The sequence below is a fragment of the Phocoena phocoena genome, chromosome 11 (genome assembly GCF_963924675.1).
Source record: "Phocoena phocoena chromosome 11, mPhoPho1.1, whole genome shotgun sequence".
Lineage (NCBI taxonomy): Eukaryota > Metazoa > Chordata > Mammalia > Artiodactyla > Phocoenidae > Phocoena > Phocoena phocoena.
Window position 1 is genome coordinate 95,938,332 of NC_089229.1, and position 10,534 is coordinate 95,948,865.

Sequence of the window (10,534 nt, forward strand, 5' to 3'; positions counted from 1 at the left end):
TGGCATTCTGCAAAATCTTACGACAGACAGCTCGCAGCCCTATACTGAACAAAAGTCCCTCTATCGAGGAGGCGTCACCCCTGGCAAGCCAAGCCGTCGTCCATTGGCCCCACGGTCCCCATGATAGACGTCCTCCCAGCCCAATGGCTTCCTGCACTGGAGGCGGGTCTCACATAGCGGACCTATAGGAACCAGGTTCGACTCAGCCAATAGGGTCAAGGCAGGGGCGTGGCGGGAAGTTTGAAACTTAGCTTCGGGAGTTGAGGATCGAGCTGTTTTGCATCCAGAGCTGGAACTGGGGCCCGGTAAGTGACTTGAATAAATTAGTGAATAAGTTAGAGGGCCCCGGAGGCCCAGAAGGAGCTGCCTTGTTGTCTGTATCAGTCATCATCCCCTCTGAGACCTCTGGCCCGGCGGCCAGGCGCTTCCTCGGCGGGGAACTGGGGAAGTTCGGGTGGTCTGGAGTCAGAGGGCGAACGTGGTCGCGGTAAGGACTGAGACCTGAGTCACTTCTCACAGGCATCCCTTCCTCGCCCGGGCCGGGCCCTGCCCCATCCTATTTCTCCTGGTTGAGATGGGCTCAGCCAAGAGCGTCCCAGTCACTCCAGCGCGGCCTCCGCCTCACAACAAGCTTCTGGCTCGAGTGGCGGACCCCCGTTCACCCAGCGCCGGCATCCTGCGCACTCCCATCCAGGTACTCAGGATCGGGGTGGGGGAGGCAGCGAAACTGTCTGAATCTGGGGGCCTCTGCCTAACCTGATTCTGAGAGAGCTCACGCCCCTCCACCACCACCCGCCTTAGTTTCCACATTCTCAATCCCGGTGAAGTAGGCTGAGTGTCTGAGGGCCTTGGCAATTCTCGTCTGGAGTGTGGACCTGAGGCTAGAGACCTGGCGGGGAAGAGTGAGGGCCCAGACTTGTTCTAGCCTTTGGTCCTGACAGGTAGAGAGCTCTCCTCAGCCAAACCTGCCAGCAGGGGAGCAGCTGGAGGGCCCTAAGCAGTCCCAGGACTCAGATCCCCGCTCTCCTACCCTTGGCATTGCACGGACACCTATGAAGACCAGCGGAGGTAAGTGTTGGGCCCAGGGAATTCTGGTAACGCTGTCACCTGGCATCCTTGGGTGACAGCATTATCAGAAGGGGCCTCCATCCTCCTGCTTTGAACCCATGTCACTCTTTTTTTTTTTTTTTTTTTTTTTTGGCGGTATGCGGGCCTCTCACTGTCGTGGCCTCTCCCGTTGTGGAGCACAGGCTCCGGACGCGCAGGCCCAGCGGCCATGGCTCACGGGCCCAGCCGCTCTGCGGCATGTGGGATCTTCCCGGACCGGGGCACGAACCCGCGTCCCCTGCATTGGCAGGCGGACTCTCAACCACTGCGCCACCACGGAAGCCCCCATGTCACTCTTTTCTCAACACTTTGCTCCCTCTCACCAACTTCTCTCTTCCCAGTCCCTCAGCCACCAGGGCGTGACTCCTGAGGCTCACGTATCTTGTCCTCCTTGCTGAATGCTTTGTAACAGAGGGTCACTATCTCACCTCACTTCTCCCCCCCATAGAGCCCCCAAGCCCACTGGTGAAACAGCTGAGTGACGTATTTGAGACCGAAGACCCCACATTAAATCTTCCCCCAGAGCCTGTTCTGCCCCTAGAGACACCTTCATCTTCTCCACTGGACTTGCCTCTGGGCACCCGATTTTCCCTTGAGGATCAGATGTCACCTTGGAGCCAGACTGAGCTCCCCTCCAGGCAGGTGTTTTCCAAGGAGGAAATAGGACATGCCTCAGAAACCGCTGTGGCCAGCCAGGACTCAGACAAGCCCTTGAGAGACCCCGAGACTCCTTGGTCTTCAGGTACAGAGTCTAAGGGCAAGGTATGGGGTAGAGAAATTGGGAGAACACTCTGGGATAATGTCCATGAATGGATGGAGGAGAAATAAACTGTAAAGCCCTAATCTTGGCTCCTTGTTTTAACTCCTTACCGACTCTAGGTTCTAAGTGCAGCAGATGGAAAGCAAATAGCAAGGTGCTAGGGAGATCTCCTCTCACTATCCTGCAGGATGACAACTCCCCTGGGACTCTGACACCACGACAGGTAAAGGGAGAGAGGGTGAAAGCTATTACTAGGAAATCCAACGTGAAGATGGGAGCCCTTTTCCCCGATCTTCTCTCCCCTGAACAACCTCCCGCCCTCCCTCACCTTGCCCACTGCCTTTTGCAGGGAAAGCGGCCTTCTCCCCTGAGTGAAAATGGTAGGGAACTAAAGGAAGGGGCCGTTCTGGGAACTGGACGACTTCTGAAAACTGGAGGACGAGCATGGGAGCAAGGCCAGGGCCACGACAAGGAAAATCAGCACTTTCCTTTGGTAGAGAACTAGGGCATGCACGGCCCCAGCACTGGGACTCGCCAGGGGCCTAGTGATATTCTGTGTCCTCTCACCCCTTCTTTCCCTGGGAGACTGGAAAGGCTCGTTTTCTTCAACTGCCCCTACACTACCAACTCTGGGACTGAGAGCTTCCTTGGCTTTCTTTGTGTCTTATGTGTTTCTGTATATTAAAGCAAGTGATTTTAAATGATTTTTTTAAATCGGAGTATAGTTGCTTTACAATGTTGTTAGTTTCTACTGTACAGCAAAGTGAATCAGCTGTACGTATACATATATCCCCTCTTTTTTGGATTTCCTTCCCATTTAAGTCACCACAGAGCACTGAGTAGGGTTCCCTGTGCTCTACAGGAGGTTCTCAGTTGTCTATTTTATGCATAGTAGTATATATATGTCAATCACAATCTCCCAATTCATCCCAGCCCCCGTCTGTGTCCATACATTTGTTCTCTATGTCTGCGTCTCTGTTTCTGCTTTGCAAATAGGTTCATCTGTACCATTTTTCTAGATTCCACATATATGCGTTAATATACGATTTTTGTTTTTCTCTTTCTGACTGACTTCACTCTGTATGACAGTCTCTAGGTCCATCCACGTCTCTACAAATGACCCAGTTTCGTTCCTTTTTATGTCTGAGTAATATTCCACTGTGTATATGTGCCACATCTTCTTTGTCCATTCCTCTGTCAGTGGGCATTTATGTTGCTTCCAAGTCCTGGCTATTGTAAATAGAGCTGCACTGAACATTGGGGTGCATGTGTCTTTTGGAATTATGGTTTTCTCCAGGTATATGCCCAGGAGTGGGATTGCTGGGTCATATGGTAGTTGTATTTGTAGTTTTTTAAGGAACCTCCATACTGTTCTCCATAGTGGCTGTATCAATTTACATTCCCACTTAAATGATGTTTTTAAGTGTTATACCTAAACCTTGCACTGGGTCTTCTGTATGCAGCCTGGGGCGGGGTGGGGGGTGGGGGGGCTTGTGTTCCACGGCCTGAGTGTCCCGCGCTGACACCTCCAAGCCTCATTTACGCACCTCCCTTAAATCCTGGTGTTCCCCAGGGCACTGTCCTTGGCCCTTTCCTCTTGCTGTCCCTGGGTGTTCACTTCTAGGGCTTCATCTGTTACTCATCTGTATTCTGGTGACATCCAGGTCTCCCTACCTAAGCCTGATCTTCATCCAGCTGCCCCAGAGGAACTTCAGAGCTTGTCTAAAGTTGAATTTGTGATCTTCCCCCCAAAGTTATTCGTCCTCCCCTATCCTCTCTCCGAGTGAATGGCAGCACCATCCACCCAGTTGCCAAACCCTAACGCTGGCCATTACCTTGAATCCTTCCCTTTGAATTGCCCATAGCCTAGGCGCTGGTCACTTCCTCCTGGAGAGTCTGCATCTTTAATCCCTTCCCCACCCCTTCCCATCCCCCTCTGTCCTGTCGCTCTTGCATTTCTTGCCACCTACCTCCTACCTTGTTTCCCTCCATTTCCTCCAGGCTCCCCTTCCTCCATTTCCTCAACCGACATTGCCGCCAGGGCCATCTTCCCGAAGAGCATCGCTGATCACGTTACTACTCCACTCAAAACTCTTCAATCGTCCCGCGTTGCCTGTAGGGTAAAGTCTAGACTTTTTAGCTTTTTTAGGCCTCTTACAATCTGATTCCTTCTCAACACAGCCCTCCTGTACAAACACACATATGCACCAAAGCAGGCGGTGGGGAACCGTTGTGCACAACCCCCCTCCCAGCCTCCTCCTCCTGCCCCAGCTCAGGCCTTGCCAATGAGGCTTGGGCTCCTGCCTCAACCTTCCTTTCTGCCCACAGCTCTCTGGTACCCAGCCTTTATCATGGCACATGTAATACGTTATTACTTAAGTGGGACCTGCATCTGTTTGGAACAGAAGTGGGGTGGGAGGCAAACATCACAGACATACCAGGGCACTACTTTATTGCCAGTGCTTTAGGAGAGGCAAGAAGGTAGACAAAGGAGGAAGTACGAAGGAGAAGGGGGCCAGGACCCTAGTGGTGCCAGAGCTGAGGGCCCTGCGCCACTCGGGTCTAGACAAAGGTGGTGGCTCTGGGAGCGGGGGAATCCTAGGGCCTGTGGCCTCAGATGGGAAGCCTGCTAGGCCTGCCAAGGGTGGAGAAGCTGTCAGGACCATGGAGAAGGCGAGGCCGTGGGAGGAGATGGGGCAGTTCCCCACCCATGTCCCTGGTGTTGCCTCCCAAAGGCACTCTCCCCGTACTCCCCACACCCTCAAAGGGGAAAGCTGGGCGGGAAGGGTGGCTGCAGGGTAGAAGAGAAAATCTTAAAGAAATCGGGCAGGGGAGAGGGCAGCCGAGTGTCTTCGTGGCCTTTTACCTCCCCTCCTCCAGCCTCCTCAGTTCCAGATTTTGAGGAAGCTGTCCCAGGAACCAGTGGCCACAGCCATCCCATCAGCTGTGACCCCCAGGCAGCTGACCCTGTTGTCGTGGCCAGAGAGGATGCCTGAAGAAAAGGGAGAGGAGTTAGCCTGGCAGGGAGTGTGTGCACACAGGGCCCCTAGGTTAGCCAGGCGACACGGCTGACTAGAAGAAGAAAGAGGATTAGCCCTAAGGGGCGGGCCTTCTATTGAGGCCAATCTCTCTGTGCAGAACCTGGGGTGGGTGAGGGGAGGGGAGGGACCTGGGAGGGCTGGACATGTCAACGTGCAAGGTGCCGGGAGAAAAGCAAGGGCACTAGAAAATGGGGAGGGCTTCCAAATGGAGATTTAGGCCCCGAGAGAAGTGACTTGCCCAAGGCCACTCAGAAAGTAAGCAGTGGAATTAAGATTTGGATCCTGACTCTCTGGCCCAGTGTTATCTTCACTGGGCACCTGGCCTCTCCCAAGAGAAGAAGCCACACTATCTGATTCGGCTTCAGACCAGGCCAGTCCTAGAGAAGCACCCAGCACTGACTGGACATTCAAGGCCCACAGGTCTGGGGGTGGCCAGGAGGAGCTCTTCCGGTGGGAAGCAGCCGTGGCAGGCGCAGTGGAGAAGGGCCCGTTAGAGCAACTTCGCTTTGAGAGAAGGTGGTCCTAGACTGGGAAGCAAGGGGGGCTGGCTTCTAGGGGTAGAGCTCAGTTACCGAATAATTAGGGAGCAGTGGTAAGAGGGTCCCTACAAGGGGAGCGAGGTGGCCGTGGTGGGCAGGCTCTTACCCACTCGCTCGCACTTCATGGAGTCCCAGACATTGCAGTTGAAGTCGTCGTAGCCCGCAAAGAGCAGGCGGCCGCTGAGGGAGAAGGCCACGGACGTGATGCCGCAGACGATGCTCTCGTGGGAGTAGGTGGTCAGCTCCTGGTCTGCCCGCAGGTCAAACAGGCGGCAGGAGGCGTCGTCCGAGCCCGTGCAGATGGCCTCTCCGTTGGGGAAGAACTGCAGGTACAGGTGACCAGGGGTCAGGACTCAGACCTGGGTAGCCCGCTGCCTTTCCTGCCCTCTCCCTGCTCCTGCCCTGGTGACTCCAGGCCCAGCTGTTTCCCTCAGCCTCTCTGGCCCCCGCCCCCGTCCCTTCCACCGCCAGCACGGTCGCTCTTCACCGCTGACGTTTGTCACATGCCAGCTGCAGCCGGGCTCCCTACCCCCTTCCCTGCTCCACAGTATTTCCACGTTGCAGGGGAGAGCACGGGGCTGAGGGAGGATGGGCAGCGTGCCCAGGGTCACATGGTCAGAAGGGCGGAGGCTGTCCCAGACGCCAACGACTACAGTCGGCTGGATCAGTGTGTCAGCACAGGGCCAAGTACAAACGCATATCCTGAATCTCATCATGAGGAAATATCACAACCCGATGGAGGGAAAGTCTACAGAAAACTGGCTTGTACTCTTCAAAAATGTCAATGTCACAAAAGACAGAGAAAGGGCGCAAACGGTTCCAGTTTAAAAGAAACATATGTATATGTATAACTGATTCGCTTTGTTATAAAGCAGAAACTAACACACCATTGTAAAGCAATTATACCCCAATAAAGATGGTAAAAAAAAAAAAAGAAAGAAACTGAAAAGACAAGGCCAGGAAACGCGATACATGTTCCTGGACAGAAAAAAACATGGCTATTTTTCAGATAATTGGTGAGATTTGAATATAGACTATAGTACTGCGTCAATTTAAATTTCCTGATTTTAAGAATTAGACTGTGACTACAATAGAGAACGGCCTTGATTTTAGGAAGTACACACTGAAGTATTTAATGGGTACAGAGGCATGCGGTCTGCAACTTACTTTCAAAGAACCCAGAGAAAAAGCTAATGACAAAGCGTGTCTATACCTACATCTAGGTGTGTGTGTGTCTGTGTCCGTCTGTCCATCTATCCCTCCCTCACTGTACAGAGAGGGAGTGATGAAGCAAATGTGGCAGAAAGGTAACAGTGAATATGGGTGAAGGGCAGATGGGAGCTCTTCTTGTTACTCTTGCAACTTTTCTGTGGGGGAAAATTATTTCAAAGTGGAAAGTTGAAAGGGGCAGGGGCTTCCCTGGTGGCGCAGTAGATCAGAATCCGCCTGCCAATGGGGGGGACACGGGTTTGAGCCCTGGTCCGGGAGGATCCCACACGCCGCGGAGCAACTAAGCCCGTGCACCACAGCTACTGCGCCTGCGCTCTACAGCCCGCGAGCCACAACTAGAGGAAAGCCTGCACGCAGCAACGAAGACCCAACGCAGCCAAAAATTAATAAATTAAAAAAAAAAGAAAGGGTCAGGGGGCTGCAGGAGGGGATGAAGGCTGTGTGTGTTGGAGGTGGAGAGGTGTTCCCGGGAGTCAAAGAACAGCGCGGGTGAGGGGGCTGCTCACGCAGATAGCATTGATGTCCGACTCGTGGCCCGTGAACGTCTGCCGGCAGGTCCCCTCCCGCACGTCCCAGAGCTTGGCGCTGGCATCACAGGCCCCCGAAATGAAGAGTTTGAAGTCAGGGGACACGGCCAGGCTCATGCAGTCCCCCGTGTGTCCCACAAACACAGTCTTCTGCTGCCCGGTCTCGATGTCCCACAGAGCACTGCGGGGTGGGGGGAGGGGAGGGGAGGGGGTCACAGAGAAAGGCCAGCACAGAGGTGCCTCCCAAGCCCCAGCACCCACAGCGCTCTGTCCTCACCACGTGGTGTCCCCGGAGCTGGTCACAATGTTGTTGTCGTCCAGGAAGCGGCAGCAGGAGAGATAACCTGGGGGTAGTTAGGACAGTGCCCTGGCTGCCGGCCGCCCCCCGCAGGGCCGGGGCTTCCTGGGACCCTCAGTCTCTCACTCACTCACCTGTGTGAGCAGAGAGCTCCCGGCTGACCTTGACATTGCCCTCCCGGGATTTGAGGCTGTAGATGGAGCACATGTTGTCCAGCCCCCCACATGCCACGAAGTTCCCCGACGGGGCGTAGGCACAGGTCATGACCCAGGAGGAGCGCAGTGGGATGGCGTGCACCTGCGGGGGGCGGGACAGCGGGGGCCTGCGCTGAGCTCCCAGGTGGAGAGCAGAGAAGGGGAGCAGGAGGCCCCCAGGAAGGAGGGCGGCAGAGGGGCCGGGAGACAGGGCTGATACCTTGTTGGTGGTGTAGGTGTCCCACACAATCAGCTTCCCGTCTTGTGAGGCACTTACCAGCAGCCTGGGGAGAGAACACTCGTGCCACCCAACTCTCCTTCCTGTGTCCCCCTAACACCCACCCCCGGCCACCCACGCCTCTTAAGCCTCACTTGGAGTCGGTGGCCCAGTGCATGGCGTAGATCTTGGCCAGGTGTCCCCTTAGCGTCCGCCGCGTCCGCATCTGCACTCGTCCCACGACCTCTAGGCCAGACACCAGCTGCAGGGAAGGGAGCATCAAAAATCAGGGTGAGGACCTCCCTGGCAGTCCAGTGGTTAAGACTCCATGCTCCCAATACAGGGGGTACGGGTTCGATCCGTGGTGGCCGGGGGAACTGAGATCCCACAAAAAAAAAAAAACAGGGAATCAGGGGGTGAGCAGGGCGCGTGCCCACATGTCAGCGTCACAGCCACTGATCTGTACAAGTTTCTGTTACGTGCCAGGCTCAGGGTCAGGGCCCCAGCCTCAGCCCTGCCCGGCAGTGGCTTAGACTGATGCGGGAGACAGACACAGGCATGTTGCTAAGGGTTTAACCACCACCTCTCCTGCGTGGGCTGGGGGAGGGGGGGAAGGGGGAGGGGGATTTCCATCGTATAAATAATACCACCTTGACCAATTCAAGCTCCCAATGTGAGACCACCACACACAGACTTGGGAAGAGATGCACACATCTGGCTGAACCCAGCTGCTAGGAGCCTGCCCTCGCCCACCACTGCTGCACGGCCAGCTCTCACTGGGTACCCAGAGCAGCTGCATGGCCCTGAAACTCCTTTGACCTTCTAGACTTAGGCTGGGGCTCCAGGGTCAAAAGACTTGACTTGCCATTTACTTGCTTTGTTATCTCAGGCCAGTTACTTAACCTCTCTGAGCCTGTTTTCCTCTGAGCCTGTAAAATGAGGTTTATAGCACCTACCTTATGGGGTTGTCATGAAAATGCAATGAAATTATGTATTTAAGCAACTTAGCCCAGTGCCTGGCTCATGTTCAGTAAATGTTTACTCTTATTATTAACATTTAATCCAATCTAAGACGCCACCGACTCTGAGAAGCACGATTCTCCCATGGATCACTACGAAGGAAAAACTCTGCGAATTACAATTGTAAGGCATCAATTGTTGGATGCACCTCAATTTCCGAGACGTCAAAATGTGAAAACATGCATCTTAGAACTGACGACTTCAGTATTAGACAGCTAGTACCTAGAGTCGCGAAGGACTTCTGATTGACAAAGCCCTAGCCCTCTTCATCCTTGCCACCCCGCGAGGCGGGGTAATCACTCTCGTTTTATGGGCGAGGACAGGACAGAGTCTGCCTCCTTGGTCTCCGACTCGGTGCCTGGCCCAGAGCAGACCGACCTCGCCAAATGTTTGTTGAATGAATGAATTCGTGTGATTCCTCACTCCAAGGGCACGCCGTACTAGAGCTTGGGCACCAGGCTGTGGCTGGTCAGGGGGCTCCCCTCCCCACTCCTCCCCTCCGGCCCTGTCAGGCGGACAAGAGCTCTCACCTCTGCCAGAGTAATGTCAGCACAGGCCTTCCTGGCATCCTGGCGGGGAAGCAGACATCAGGGGATGGTAAGGGCAGGGTGTCGGGGTGGGGGGGGTGCGTGGGCGTCTGATGCGGGTGGGTTTGGGGCTCTAGGGTTTGGGGGCGCCTCTCAAATATGAGATCCAAATTCAGGAGGTCTCTCGGGCGTCACTCAAGGGGGAACCCAGCCCTCTTCCCCCGCAGGCCCCACTCCCGCACGGCCCGGTTCCTTGTTTGCTGGGGTTCCCTGGTGGGAGGGTTCTGGGGTTACTGCAATCTGCTTCTTGAGCTGCTCTGCTTCCTGCCGCAGCTGCTCCATCTCCCCCATGGCGGGCAGCGGGAGGGGTGGCTCGGGCTCCTGCCAGGAACACAGGGTGGGTGTAGGTGGATCCCCATGTCTCTGTCCCTCACACCTCACACCGGACCCCTCATGAAGGCTGGAGCCCACTCCCCAGACAGGGAACTGACTGGGTGGTCTGCACCACTTTCCCCGCCCGCCCCTCCCAGGGTGGAGTCCTGTGCAGCCGGCCTGGGCGCTGGCCCAGCCCTGCCTGCAGCCCCCAGCCCCAGAGGGCACAGCCAGCCCAGCTCCCTCTTACTTGGGCTCTGACTGGACCTCTTTAGGCTTCCAGCTCCGGTTCCCAGGCGTCTCCTCGCTCCCTCAGCTGCGACGCCCGCCCGTCACCTGCCCCGGCTCTGCTGCCAGGGGAGCTGGCCTGGGCTGGCCCCGACTGGGGGCGGGGGGCGGGGGGGCACTGACAGGGAAGGGTAGGGCCAACGACGTCAGGCAAATGAAGTCAGCTGGCCGGGGTGGGGGGAGAGGACAGGGTGGGAGGCGTGTGGCTTCCGAGAGGCTTGGGCCCAGCCCAGGTTGGGGGGTGGGTGGGTGGCAGCAGGAACGCGGGACTCCACGGAGAAGCAGCCCCCGTGACGAGCCCCGGAGGGAAGAAGGGGTGCGGGTGCTTCCCCGGCCAGTCTCCAGGCAGAGAGCAGAGCATCAGGCCCCATGGGATTAGAGCAAAGCTGTGAGGATTAAGGGCTGGGTTTGGGA

General features: G+C 55.9%; 2 protein-coding genes across 4 annotated transcripts; one reads left to right on the forward strand and one right to left on the reverse strand.

Moving 5' to 3' along the window:
• Nucleotides 1-239: 239 nt before the first annotated feature.
• On the forward strand, nt 240-2,568 carry CDCA3 (cell division cycle associated 3). Of its 2 annotated transcripts, XM_065887199.1 has the most exons (6): nt 240-305; nt 520-694; nt 942-1,068; nt 1,556-1,849; nt 1,987-2,090; nt 2,217-2,568. In XM_065887199.1, exons 2-6 carry the CDS (start codon nt 575-577, stop codon nt 2,370-2,372), a joined length of 801 nt encoding a protein of 266 aa, XP_065743271.1. In that variant the 5' UTR covers nt 240-305; nt 520-574; the 3' UTR covers nt 2,373-2,568. The 2 variants fall into 2 exon arrangements, with proteins under 2 accessions (XP_065743271.1, XP_065743272.1); XM_065887200.1 differs by lacking the exon at nt 240-305 and having other exon boundaries at nt 575-694; nt 1,631-1,849; nt 2,217-2,372.
• A 1,735-nt stretch (nt 2,569-4,303) lies between these two features.
• Nucleotides 4,304-10,180, reverse strand: GNB3 (G protein subunit beta 3). 2 transcript variants are annotated; one of them, XM_065887197.1, is made up of 10 exons: nt 10,083-10,180; nt 9,755-9,841; nt 9,464-9,502; nt 8,069-8,175; nt 7,917-7,980; nt 7,637-7,799; nt 7,482-7,548; nt 7,184-7,385; nt 5,554-5,770; nt 4,304-4,859 (listed from the first exon to the last, which is right to left on the reverse strand). In XM_065887197.1, the coding sequence occupies exons 2-10, from the start codon at nt 9,809-9,811 to the stop codon at nt 4,753-4,755; spliced, it is 1,023 nt and encodes a 340-aa protein (XP_065743269.1). In that variant the 5' UTR covers nt 9,812-9,841; nt 10,083-10,180; the 3' UTR covers nt 4,304-4,752. The 2 variants fall into 2 exon arrangements, with proteins under 2 accessions (XP_065743269.1, XP_065743270.1); XM_065887198.1 differs by lacking the exon at nt 10,083-10,180 and having other exon boundaries at nt 4,753-4,859; nt 7,485-7,548; nt 9,755-9,811.
• Between the last annotated feature and the right edge of the window lie 354 nt (nt 10,181-10,534).

Excerpts from the sequence above, each read along its gene's own strand:
- CDCA3 (XM_065887199.1), top strand. The coding sequence starts at position 575 with ATGGGCTCAGCCAAGAGCGTCCCAGTCACTCCAGCGCGGCCTCCGCCT. Across the intron at positions 695-941 it reads TCCTGCGCACTCCCATCCAG|GTAGAGAGCTCTCCTCAGCC; the intron begins GTACTCAGGATC and ends TGGTCCTGACAG. Across the intron at positions 2,091-2,216 it reads GGACTCTGACACCACGACAG|GGAAAGCGGCCTTCTCCCCT; the intron begins GTAAAGGGAGAG and ends TGCCTTTTGCAG.
- GNB3 (XM_065887197.1), bottom strand. The coding sequence starts at position 9,811 with ATGGGGGAGATGGAGCAGCTGCGGCAGGAAGCAGAGCAGCTCAAGAAG. Across the intron at positions 8,176-9,463 it reads CTGACATTACTCTGGCAGAG|CTGGTGTCTGGCCTAGAGGT; the intron begins GTGAGAGCTCTT and ends CCTTCCCTGCAG. Across the intron at positions 7,386-7,481 it reads AGCTCCGGGGACACCACGTG|TGCTCTGTGGGACATCGAGA; the intron begins GTGAGGACAGAG and ends CCCACCCCGCAG.